The 13,582-nt window shown below is 44.4% G+C and overlaps 1 protein-coding gene across 6 annotated transcripts in view; it reads left to right on the forward strand.

Annotated features, from left to right (window-relative positions):
- Positions 1 to 13,582, forward strand: part of LOC116705626 (myocardin) — a 167,151-nt gene that overhangs the window by 109,713 nt on the left and 43,856 nt on the right. For 2 of the 6 annotated variants that reach the window (XM_032541948.1, XM_032541951.1), the window contains exon 1: positions 8,338 to 8,725. The exons of the other annotated variants lie outside the window; for them this stretch is intronic. In XM_032541948.1, the coding sequence (XP_032397839.1) occupies positions 8,671 to 8,725 (55 nt within the window). In that variant the 5' untranslated portion in view covers positions 8,338 to 8,670. Of the gene's footprint in view, positions 1 to 8,337; positions 8,726 to 13,582 lie in introns of those variants that run through there. 6 annotated transcript variants of the gene reach the window in all.

Below are 13,582 nucleotides of genomic sequence, written 5' to 3' on the forward strand. Positions count from 1 at the left end.
GGGTTAGAAAGTGACACCTATGGTCACTGTGACACACTATCTGTCTCACCCAACAAGTTCCCTCTGAGTCAGATCTAATTGTGGTTATGTGTGTGTGTGTGTTTGTGTGTTGTCCTGGTAATCTAAAGATCTCTGCCCTTCATCTGAAAGAACTTTTTATTTTCTTCTTAGTTGTTATCATACTTAAGTCCTACACTCACTGTGCTGAGGAGAGAAAGAAGCTAAATATAACGGTATTGAATGCAGCATGGCGACTACTGGATTTCAGTAAAAAAAAAAAAAGCCTGCTGCTTTGTAGAAAAAGACATTTGACTATTGTTGAACAAATTCTTGTCATTTTGAGCAATACATAATCAAAGCAAATAACAAAGGACCAAACCTCTCATCTCTAATCTGTGTGACATTTAAAGTCATTTGTAATAGAACTATTGTCGTTCCATCCATAGCCGTGATCTGTGGACACTGTGACCGTACACAGGGTGATTCTCACACGATGTAGGAGCATTTGGTCTTTCAAAGCTGTCTTCACTGTGATGAAATATAGCTCAGTTGGGTGGAAAAGCTCAAACAAACAAAGGCCCACTCAATAACTTTCAACTGCATCTTGAGGTCTTCACCAATGGAGGGAGTTTTTTTCAGTTGTCATCACATGGGAGTTCAGTCACGATGTAGGGAAGTATTGATGTGATCCCCGGATCGATGACCTATTGAAGTGGATCAGGTGGTGGCCAGAGGGGACCTATCCTCAATAAAGTTTTGTTATCAATCATTATAAGATTCAGGGTTTCTGGCCTTGGGGTGAGGGCACCAACCCATAAGACAGTGTTATACCAATTTGGCATTTAAAATGTCAGTATGGATCCATACTTCATGTCACGTGATGACTAAGTTGTCTCAGTAACTTCCTTCATGCTCTGGAAGAAGATAGTAAGTGGACCAGGAGTTTTTACATCGACTTTCTGTTTTTTTATTTCTTTTCTATGTAGTCTATGGTCCTCAGTGAAGACCCCCCCCCCCCCCCCCCCCCCCCCCCCCCCCACTCCAAACCCAGGCTTCCTCCAGGGCATGAAAATGGCCATAACCAATGAGGTAAAGGCAATAGTTTTCCACAGTTCACAATCCTGTTAGTTGAGTCAACAGCATCAGCTTTACCTAATCCCATTACTTTCACTCACGACAGTTATACAAGTTTCCAGTTTTCACCAAGCCTGGAAAGGTGTGCTGGGGATAATACACACTTCTAGACCCCAAAAGATGGGAAAAATACATATACACATGCAGCCCCCTTCAGAACTCTAGAACAACATTCAATCATGACCCACTGAGCGTCCCTGGGGTGGTAAAAGCAAGCAGGACTATGTAGCTGTTGGTGCCCGTTTGTTGTTTCAGCTTTCAGAATTGAGCAAGGAAGAAAGAAAGGTTTGTCTGACCAAATTACCTATCACAGGAAAAATAATAAGAAAGGCAACGTACCGAATCAATGGGTCGGTGTGACGATAGCATTAGCTCCTTCTGACAAGTCGCATAAGTCAGGCCTCTCAACAACCTGCAGAGTGAAGATAGCACATGTAGCTATATGTTTGGTTTGGCAGAAAATGTCACCCCCGATGAATGCTCCGTGGTGCTGATAAGACGTACTCCCCTCTGGGCAAGCTGGCAAACACATAGGACACACGTGCACATGTAGGCAGATAAACACACGGTCGACACAGAGAGACATAGTCCTATAAATAGATCTTTGGTCCTGTGGGGTCAAGTGGGGTCCAGCCCAGCAGATAGCTGCTCTGTACCCAGGGATCAGTCTGTGGCCCGTGGCAACCCCAGTGTCTGCTCTCTGTCTGTCAACTGCCCCAAATGCTGTACCCTGATCAGATTACACAGCTGTGAAACATTGGTGAAACAAACAAAATATGACCCGGTATCAGCGTCTGGAGCAGCATTTTTTACTCTGTCAAACAGACGTCAGTGGGGGAAGGAGGGGTGACTGGGTCATACCAACAAAAACATGGCTCCGGTCGGTCCTCATTGAGAGAAAGAATGTGCTGGCTGACAGGCCATTTCAGCCAGGCCATTTGACGTGCGAGACCTGCTCGGGAGATCCAGATAGCTAAATATTTGTACTTTTGGGTCTTTTCTTTATGGCCTCTATGAGGTCTTAATGATACTGTGGTGGGCCTGTACCACTGTGACTCCTTGTTAAACTCATGTGATGGAGAGGCAGCTCTAGTGTGCCATTGTTTCAATAGTTTGAATCCTTCACTCTCCACTCCCTTTATTTACAGGTTGTATGCATGTTACTTTAAAAAAATCAGAGGTTTATCAGAAAGGCCATCCTTTGGTATGTTAGTGGTACTATACATCTTGAAAGGTTTTGGATTTTGGGTTTTTATGAGAGATAAAGCTTCATCATGTTTTAGGAGATGCAAACAGGAAGTGTGACACTGCCATGGAACTAGTGATTTAGCTGTGGGTTACACCTGAGCCCTGTTTTCTAGTTATATAAGCTATATATATATATATATATATATATATATATATATATATATATATATATATATATATATATATATATATATATATATATATATAACCTGTTGGCACTGCAGTGGTGGAAAGTATGTAGCTACAATTACTCAAGTACTTGTCTGTAATTTAATATTTCCATTGTAAGAAACTTTTGACTTTCCACAACATTTTAGATGGAAACACTTTGTATTTTTTACTTAATTACAATTTGACAGCTATGATTATTGGTTTCACATACAGACTGTAGCACATATGCATGCAGGCAGATAATAAACCCTTACCCGCCTGCATGCATATGCATGTAACTCCTGATTAAATCATAACCTTACTGCAACCATTTCTTTACAATAAATTCTTCACATTTAAAAATCTGTGCAAAAACGTGTTAATCCAAACATTTAATTTAAATGAAAAATTCACATTTGGCATGGCTCATTCACAGAACTGAGTCCCACTAAACATATAAAATACCTGCAGTTTGTGCAATTCATTTTGGGTCTTTCTGAGATCTCACTCCGAGGAGAAGAGCTGTGACTCAGATTTAGTTTCCTTGCTAGAAAGTTTACGTAGACACTGCTGATCAACCAGCCGGCGTACCAACCCCAGACTGCTGGCATGCCATACTTTAATTCATACTGTTTGCCCAGGAATTATGTCAGCTGATAGCAGTCACTCTATTTTATTTCACTAATTTTGACTTAATTGGTTTCTCTTTATAACTCCGTCAAGCATGATGAAAGACATTTGTCTGGCATGGATGGTTGTTCCTCTTGATGTGCCTTTCATCTTAGTCACGGACACACACATTAACAACAACAAAGTAGACTTTGAGTTATTAAATTTCTGATAGTAAGGTTTTGAGAATAGCACACAAAGCCAGCCCATAGCCTTTGGTAATAGGCAGGAGTTAGAGTTAAGCTGTGCTGATGCTGGCCCATCTCTGCGTTGAAGCCTCACAGCCAGGCTGCTGTGGCCCCCCGCCAGCGCCTGCAGACTGCAGTCTAGAGCAATCTAAACAACCACAAAAAGACAAAACAGTGTCTCCCTCGGTTTTGGGCTTGAACATGATGTGGAGACAGGCTATGTCCCTCATGCTCTTCCATTGGATAGGTTGCAGCGCCGCTGTCTCTCAGACAATGACACTTCCAGCCTGGCGGCAGACGAGCACCGCTCGGTCCCTGAAGGCCCGAGGAGGCAGAGCAGAATGGAAGTGACCGATAAAGATGGAGAGCAAGCAGAAAAGGAGAGAAGCAGAGACAGGAGGGGAGGTTGTTGGCTTGGGCCAGTCTTTCTGTCACTTCTGGTTTGGATTGGGTTATCTCCCACTGGAACGTCTCTATTATAAACCGTGGCTCAGCGGCAAAGGAGAAACACTGAACCTGACTCCACATCTCTTTCCCACCCTCCACCTCTTCTCTTCTTCTCACAGTTTATGTTGGGATCCTCCACCCTTGATCAGACACCATGCCCTCTTTTCATCTCTTCTTAAATTCTTCATGTTTCAGTCACTTTGTTTGTGTTCCATGATCTCTTTTGTTTTCAGCCAGCCGGCCTGTGTCCGTTTCCCGATTAGACTGACTGGCTGCTGATAAAGGACTGGCTCAAGTCTCTCTGTTGACTAATCCAACTTCCATCATCTAACCTTGTATCACCCTGTTGACTTTCTACAAATCATTAATTATAGCTCATAAAGCATAGCTTTGATATGATTTGTAGCTAACTAGCTAATTAGGCTAATGTTGGCTCCCTGAGTCGGTTGAGATCGCTGTCTCATTGAGTGTATCGTAATCGTTTTAAAAGAAAACTTTTGTAAAGGGGATGTTTAAGTATGCTACATATCGTGATATCGCTCTAAAAGACCAAATCTGTAACCGAATGCCCCAGGGAGAAGTTAGCATCCTCACCACATATGGAAATAAAGAAACAGCATTTTAGAGCTAGTTGGTCCTAACATGAATAAGATAAGAACAAATTGAAATCACACCACATCTAATTTCATTCTAACAAACCCCAGTTTGGCTGCTTGGCTAAGAAACATTCTCATATTTTGCAGACAGCTGACCGTTGGTAGAAAAGGCCGTTGGTCTGACCGCCCCACCTTATTCTATCACTACGACAATATATGCATGTGCAGGGCAGGAGGGAAACAGCAATAACAATGATGGAAAAATTAGAACGTTAAATGGGCTATGGCAATATAGTGTCAGCTGTGTTCACCTGAGAGCCACCCAGCACAGGGACAGGGTGCAGCAACACACACTCACACTGACAGAACACACACACACGCACACACATAGCGCCCTCCAAGACCCCCCTGTATCCTGTGCACTCCTGACAAACTCACCTCTTCATAGTCTGACAAACTCTTAACCCCCACTCTATCAACCCTCTTTCTCCCATCCTCCTCCTCTTAGACACACACACACACCCTACTAGCTCTCAAGTCCATTGTGCCCTATTTATTACATATAGAGCACCAGACTAAATGAGCAATAACCAGTGGACATGCAGTTACCCAGGGGGTTTGGGGGTCTCTGGTGCCCAAATGTATTTTGCCCACTTTGCTCAGCTGATTGTCCAGCCTTACCCCCGCTTGATCTGATCTGGTTTGAGGCAGGCAGAAAGGATAGAGGCCTGAAGACACAGAGGTGAAGGGAAAAAACATGCTCAGCGGGGCAATACCATGGAATTCCAATGCCCCAATCACGCTACATTGGACAGTGCATTCTAGTACACTTCCTCCTGTGACACTCTCAGGCAGATGGCCGAAGGACTGGACTCCATGGATGGCATATGAGCAGAAATATTTAAAGCATTTCAAGAACGTGACTGCTCCTATTAGCAGCTGGGGAGCTAAATACCACCGGATGGCAAGACAATGTGACAACCATCTTGTTAAAAATTCCAGTCACATCTTAGGTAATAAGTTTTTGTAATTCCCTCACTGAATTTGGCTTCATTTTTTGTGATATTTCATTCAGTTTGGGCATTTCAAATAGTCACATCTGCAATATCTAAAACACCAGAAATCACACAAAACACTAACTGTCATTTTGTGATCTACATGTCTGTGCAGTTGGCCAATAAACACGTTGTGTTCACTTGTTGTATAATGGAAAGTGTTTTTACCATGCTCTATGCAACGGCGTATGACTTATTGCATTTGCATTAATCATCATATATTCGAGCGAAAAGAGACGCACTGCGACACCCTTCTGCACGCTTGTTGTATATAATGCACAAAATGTGCACTTGAATCTGTCAAACTGGTATGAGCTGATTTCCTTCAGTCCTGTTCTTTTCATTAGATACCCTCAAACACACACACACACACACACACACGCGCACACACACATATGCACAACTCCAGACAGTCCGTTGACATAGGGCCCAATTAAAGGGGAGGATTAAGCCAGGGCTGGGTGACCTCTTGAGGAATCTCTCTGAGACGCTGTGTGTACACTGTCAAACCCTCTGACAGACCTTCCCTTTAAGCACTTTCACCTGCTAATTAGGACACAGGACTGTGTGTGTGTGTGTGTGTGTGTGTGTGTGTGTGTGTGTGTGTGTGTGTGCGTGTGCGTGTGTGTGCTTGCACTTGTGCATGTGCATGTGCATTCACTGTGTATACAGGCCAGCGGACCAACGGGTTTCAGCGATAGATTTGCAGCCAGACAAGACTCTGTGTAAATATTTGACTGGAGCATTGTATGGGTTTTTGGAGCTTGCTCCAAATCACGTCAGCACAGGGACTACATCAAACAGAGCTGCTGTGTCATTTGTTAGCCTACATTAAATTATTATATGTGTTGGTGTATGCATCGCGCTGCTGTGTGTCGAGGCTCCTCGCTGTGTTTATGGTGTGTAGAGATTAAAATGGATAGCGGCGAGGCAGAAGCAGTGAGCTGTTGCTGGGCAAAGCTCTCAATGACTGATTAGTGCTGTGTCACTGCAGCTTTTACACAATGCAGAGAAAAGACCTGTAGTAATCACACACTTCTTTGGTACTCTTTTTATTTACTGTAGCAAGCTAATAGTGGCAGGGTAGGAAATTGGTGGATATTTTTAGGGAATAATAGCTTCAGGACAAAGTCGATCCGGAGATGGTCTCTATGGGATAAACACGGTAGATAGAAAAAGTTAAAAAGGGAAAGAAGAAGGCTTTAAGATGAAAGAATGGGGAGAATGGCAGTAATTAGGCCACTTTGAAACACTATCTGACCTCAAAACTAATATAAGGAACTTCAGAAAGTCGTAGGAAAGCGTCCCAAAATTAAACCATGAATTGTTCTTCTTCTTCATGCCTGAGGAGCTTCAGCAGTCAGATATCTGTCCTCAGTGCAGCCAGGAAGTGAATCCTGGACTATGGAGTCCCACCTGAAAGCATCTTTGTCTTCAGCAGAGCCTCTAAAGAAAAATGTATTCAAGACTTTTATAGAAAAACTGACATTTTTCCCCAACACCAGTGCAGCAATCTGCCTTCAGTCCAACTACAGTTTAAAGATGCTGAAACGGCGGCAGCCAACACTGCTAGCTGCGAGCTAACGATTGGAGTAGTGCTCTTACTGCCTTGTTGCTGCCGGGTTGGGCTTCAACTGGACATCGGTGCCCATCAGCTCACCGTCCAGGTCGATGAGCTCCGACATATAGAAGGCTGGCCCAGGCCACAGTGTCAACAATGCAGTCTATGTTTCAGACCCGTATTAACTCTCCTGAGAAATATATTGAATGTCTTACATTCAAAATAAAGACCAGTTACTTTGAAAAAAGAGAAATAATGTAATCAAAAAGGTGCAAATCTAATGACTGACTTTGTACAGAGCATGGAGTGACAGGAAGCCAGACGGGTGGAGGGACACATACTGTGTTTCAAATTCTCAGCTGTAACCACAGAACCCTTTAATCTGGGTGGAGGGAGACAGTAGCCTCGGGAACAACAGCTGTCACCGACTTTGACACCTGCTGTGCAACAAAAACAAGGACACATAAATGACATTCCCCCAACTTTCTTCCTGAGTTGGATTTTGAGATTCTTTCTCATGTTTCGGTGGGTTTCTAGTGTGCCTTGTCTCAACATCACGTTCCATAATAGCTTCAAATCAAGCCTGAATGACCAGTGCAGGGAAAGCCTTGACGTGTCCAGCTGACGTCCTGGTATGTGGGAGCTGGAGGAAGGGATGGCTTGTTGAATACAGGCTGGAGGAGATAGATAAAGATATAGCTCCAGCTTCTCCGCCGCTGGGTGACAGACTGCACTCAACTCAGATCTTATTAATCTTAATCTTATACATTTTCAAATGATTCTAATAGTTTTAACGGTTGCGGTTGAAGATTTGAATATCATAGAAGTGTGGAGAGTTGGCCTTGGCCGGGGTCTGTGCTCTCCTGCTGCCCTATCAGTGAAGCACAACACCAAAGCTGGAAGAAGCTGAAATGATCCATAGTCGAAGGGACTGCAACGCCTCTCACATGTAGTGTTAATACAAGGAGATAGAGCAAGAAAATATATATCAAATTAAACTACAATCTAGCCAACCTTTTTTTTATTATTATTATTATTAGTAGTAGTAGTATTATTATTAGTATTATTATTATTATATAAAACTGTCAGATGTAGGCTGACATGTTGTAAGAAATGAAACCTCCCCGCTGTACTCCTGCTCCTCTATCAGTGTCTGTCTCTCCCCCCCTCTCTAATGACAGGCAGCAGGCTGATAGGCAGATATATTTACACTGGTGGCCAGGGAGGAGGAAGTCATCAGCCAAGCCCTTTCCAGCCTCCAGGCGGGGCTTAGAGAGAACCCTAGCCGGGTAGCACCTCCCCGAGCAGGGCATATCTCTGTGCTGTCCTGGCCCTGCTCACAGTTCTCAGCCAGACGAGACCAAAGCTTGACGGCCCCGCAGACCCAGACTCCCACATCAGCCCGGGGGGGAGAGCAGAGCAGAGAGCAGGAAGCTGCTGTTGTGTGCTGACTGGCTGAGAGACGCCAGAAGAAAGCCAACGTATTGATGAGGCAGGCTGAGTCACTCCATCTCCTCTCAGTCTGGCGTCCAGAGGTGGCCGGGGGTCCAAGTGTGCACCCTTCTTGAGTGTGTTGACTTTACTTTGCATCTTTTGATCAGTGGAACTGGACTGTAAGCATTATGACTCTTCTGGGCTCTGAACACTCCATACTGATAAGAAGCAAGTTTAGATCAGGTAAGTCAAAAGAGGATTGACCTGTGTCTGTCCGTCCGCCAGGGGACAGTGGGTGTGCAACCTGTTTGTATGTCAACACTTGGCATTTGCAGGGCATCCTGTGTTCATTATGTCATCCATCTGTTGGGGTGAGCTGCGTTGACACTCACAATGTGCTCTGCATTGACACCAGCAAAGTGACAGGTGCGTGTTATAAACATGGGACGGTACGAGAAATGCCAGAGGGACGCAAGCATGAGTCCTCCCGAGCTCTGAGCCCTGTCACACAGTGATCAATTCACAGCTGGACGGTTTCTTTGATCTTCATCCACCTCCTCGCAAACGCAGGACATGTCTCAGGCAGTGTCTCAGGCGATGTCTCGTGCGATGTCTCGAGCAGGTTAGTGCACTTGTTGCATGTCTGTGGCTAACCTGCTGCTGACAGAAGCCAGGGAGATGGTCTCACTGTGGCTCGGGGAGATTAGACACCGGAGAGGGGTCAGAGGTTATCTTTATATGGCTGAATTAGAAGCATTTTGTGTGTGTGTGTGTGTCTGTGTGTGTGTGTGTGTGTGTGTGTGTGTACCTGTGTATTTCAAAAGGGGAGGAAGGGTGCAGACTACAGCGCTGATTTAAACTCCCCTTAACACGCAGCAGCTGCTGGGGTTTTGTATCCCTCTATCTCCATCACACACACACACACACACACTGCCTCCATCTTTAATTCCATCACTCACCTTGGCACACAGACACTCTCTTAGTGTTTGAGCATAGTGTCTGTGAGGCTGAGCATGTGTGTTGAGTGTGTGTAGTCTGAACAACAGTGCCCCCTCCCTGAGGAGAGTGTAACGGCAGCAGAGCCCAGATCAGCTCTCTACTCTGTAAAGCTTCATACACACCATGGCCTCTGAATGGTACAAAGCGTGGCTGGAGTGCTTCAGTCCTGACTGAGGGTAGTTGTTGGCTCAGGGTCTGTGTGGCTCTAACCCACATGCTCTTGCTGCTTAATGTGGCACAGATGTGGAGATTACTGATACAAGGTACAGCAAGCATGATTGGTCGGGGAATTTTAAGTGCATGAGTGAAATGTTGTGCGTAAGGGAAGTAAACCATCTTTAAATCTCTCGGAGATAACCGCTGATGACAGGGCGAGTCTCAGACGATCTGCTTGTCCAGGATTTACAGTTTCCTTTAAGCTGCAGCAGTTGGAGTTCCAGTCAGCGGCCATGCTCCTCCTGCCCCCCGCTTAGGCCCATTATCAAAGCCATGGGAACTGCTGTTGCTTGGGTGAAGCTAAAGGGGAAGATAAAGATCTCAGTCAAGTGCTCCCTGCGGACCGCCAAATGTGTGTGTCTGTGTGTGTGTGTGTGTGTGTGTGTGTGTGTGGGTATGTGTGTGTGTGTGTGTGTGGGTTTGTGTGTGTGTGTGTGTGTGTGTGTGTGTGTGTGTGTGTGTGTGTTACTGACTCATTCTCATGCCCGTTTGATTAACAGCTCAAAGGGCTGACATGATAATATGACCGAGGCATCAAATATGAGTGAAATCAATACTACATGTTGGACAGTAAATCTGCACCAAACAGCCTGAGGAGAAAGGAAAACCACACGTGTTATTGGTAGTTCAGCTGTCAGTCTTTATTCAAATTAGAACAGAGATCTTCAACAGAGGGTCCGGGACCCCTAGGGAGTCCTCAGAGTTACTGCAGGGGGGCCACCAAATTATTGTTAAAAGCATACTTCACCGATTAGCATTTAAGCTTTGGATCAGTAAAAACCCGGTAGTGTTTTTGAATGGGTGTGCTTCCCTCCCTCATGTCCCCCTGAGACAAGATAGCTCTGTATTGTGGGTCTGGAAAAAAGCCCGCAATACGCAAAGAACGTCATTTAGGGCGTTGGCGGCACTTTTGCCCTGGCGCATGGACTACAAGCCAGCTAGGTCCACATGTTTTCAACCCGCCCATGGGGGGGGACTCTTTATCCGAAGTGAGCCGAAGCGGGTCAAGTGTCAGCCATTTTGAAGCTACGCTCTCTTTTCAGTAGCAAACTTTTACAACAAATATGTGAATTCAAAACACATGTGCCCCGCCCCTGCAGTCATTGTCGAAGTGTCCTTGGGCAAGACACTGAACCCCGAGTTGCCCCCGGTGCTGCGCATCGGAGTGTGAGTGTGTATGAATGTATATCTGATGAGCAGGTGGCACCTTGTACGGCAGCCCCGGCCACAGTGTATGAATGTGTGTGATGGTGAATGTATCCTGTAGATGTAAAAGCGCTTTGAGCAGTTGTTAAGACTGGAAAAGCGCTATATAAATACAGCACATTTACATGTGTAGCACCGGGATACGTTGGTACAGATCAGAGAATATGCAGGAAACTTTATCACAGACGGAATACTGAGACCAGCACCCCAGCCAGCGGTGTCGCCCAATGCCTCTAGCCGGGTAAGGGGACATCGGTGGCGGTGTGAAACGTCGCCCCCAGGGCAAGAGTCCCAGCTAACGCTAGCCGGCCACCTGTCCCATCCATCCCGCTGTGTCCAAGTGTCCGATCATGAAACAACAACAGTGTTTTGGTTTCTATGGAAACATGGCCGGCCAGCAGTGTGCTGGACTCTGCTACCTAGCTACCAGGCCTGCTAGCCTTCTAAGCAGATGCTGCTCTGCCGGGTAAGATTTGTGGAAGTGGGTTGTGTTACCGTGGACACGGACTGGTGCATATTTTAAGTGTGAAACGTTGTTTTGTGTATATGGTTGAGATGACAATAAAACTGTAATAGTATGCGTGGCTTAGGAGTGGACTCATAGAGTAGTGAAGCAAGTGCATTCTGGGATTTGGTGTCTTTCATACACATGAGCCAAAAACACAGTTTCTGGCTTTTCTCAGCCTAGAAGGCACCAATTTCTAAAAGAAATTCACATTTATGCTACATAAGTGACCTAATTTAAAGAGATATTTTATATCTTGCCAACGATGAAACATCCCTTTAAGTTTTTGAAAGTTTTTTTCAAAAATTGAAGTGCCCTAACGTGAATCCAATCCAATTGGTGATTTTTAAAAAGGTTTTTATTGATGATAGACTTACCGGCCTATAGGTACTCACAGATTCAGTTCATCCAGAGGATTCACTGTGCCACATTTATGTTTAACATCAAAACATGATTTTTGAAATCATGTCAACAATTAGTATTTAAATAGCTTAGTATTCTATGAAAAAAAGGTATGTACAAAGGCATTAGGCTGCCCTACACCTTGCTGTAGGCCCAGTTTAATATTCAACCTAATAGTATACAATATGTAGTATTGTCTCTCTTTCAGTTAAAGGGTCCTTGGCTTAGAAACGTTGAAAACCCCTGAATTACAACACAAAATAGTCCAACTGTAACTTACAGTCCAGTTGTATTAGCATCCTGCTAATTGAGTCTTTAATGGATGAAATCGCTCGTGAGACCAAAGGAATGTTACTCGAGTGCTGCTGGCAGATTCTATATCCTTGATCATATTTATGACTAAACTGATAATAAGTAATAATATGAGAGGCAAACCCTCCACTGACAATGATTGGCACTCTGGCAACAGATAATAAAAGCACATACTGTACCTGTGGTATGGGTTGGCTTTTTCTTCTTTTTCAAATGGGCAGCACCCTTCAATCCCTCTGCTGACTATAAGTCACTCCACAGTCCACATCTTAACGCTGGAGCGTTGGCTCTTCTGCATCTGGCTCTAACTGTCCAAGACCAGATGCCCTTTCTGTTTTAAGCAGAGGTATTAGACTAAAATAAAGTCAATTGAGGAATACCTGTTTATTAGATGTTATACAGTCACGCTCATTTGTTGGATAGCGCACACACATTCCTGCTTGCGCTCACATGACAAATGCAACCAGTCTCTTTAATAAAACCACACTTTTAATAATGTTCCTTTCTTTTGTGTGGGAGGCTGTGAATGTGTTCGCCACAATAAATCCAAATATCGCCACGCAGGCTGGTGTGATTATCACTTTGCCAGTGCAATTTATTTACACCATCAATCTGAAAATGTGTAAATGTTGCTGTGGATTTGTATGTCCTTTGTTGTCAAGAGAGCCCAATGTAAAACAAATGTTTTCAGTTTCAAAGTGAGCCAGGCAGAGTGGGAATGCTTCAGTGATCGGGCCTCCTCCTTCTATACTATGCAGACACTATTATTGATAAGCTTTGGATAAAAGGAGGACTTACAGCTGCCTTACCTTTGTGTTAGCTCAAAACAAATTTGGAACAAACTATGTGTTAGCGTCACATGTCAGCACAGACAACAAAGCTGTAAGAATCAAACTGAGTTTTTAAAGAAATAGCAGCAGATTATGCTGAGCTCTTTCATGTATAGTTATTGATAATCTTTTTGTGAACACAGAGCAGCAAAGACCCTCTGCAGAATTACGTCATAGCATAGTTACATAGTTCCATATCAGATAGACCATGGATGGAAGCTTGCTATCAGAGGGGAAACTACAGAGGCTGTATCAGGTACACACTCTGGTCATCTTTCAGCCTGCGTTGGCTCTCTGTGATGTTGCAACCAGAGGGTCACCACCCCATCACTGTAAACCAAAGCACATGTCAGATGATGGGAAGGGCCTGGTGGGACCATGTGGCACCTGAGCTCGCTGACATTCAGTAAAACTGGTAAAACACAGTCATTACATCAAAGCCCAAAAGGTTTAAGGGAATTCAGAAAATGCTCGAATGTGATATGAACCACCTGAGGGAGAGAATTAACAATAGGAAGGACAAGCAAAAAGTGATTAGGGCCTTGCAGAAAAAGAGGAACATATCATACTGTACTGTACTGTGTGTGTGTGTGTGTGTGTGTGTGTGTGTGTGTGTGTGTATGTATGTGT

This window comes from Etheostoma spectabile, chromosome 17, assembly GCF_008692095.1.
Source record: "Etheostoma spectabile isolate EspeVRDwgs_2016 chromosome 17, UIUC_Espe_1.0, whole genome shotgun sequence".
In the NCBI taxonomy this organism is placed as follows: Eukaryota; Metazoa; Chordata; class Actinopteri; order Perciformes; family Percidae; genus Etheostoma; species Etheostoma spectabile.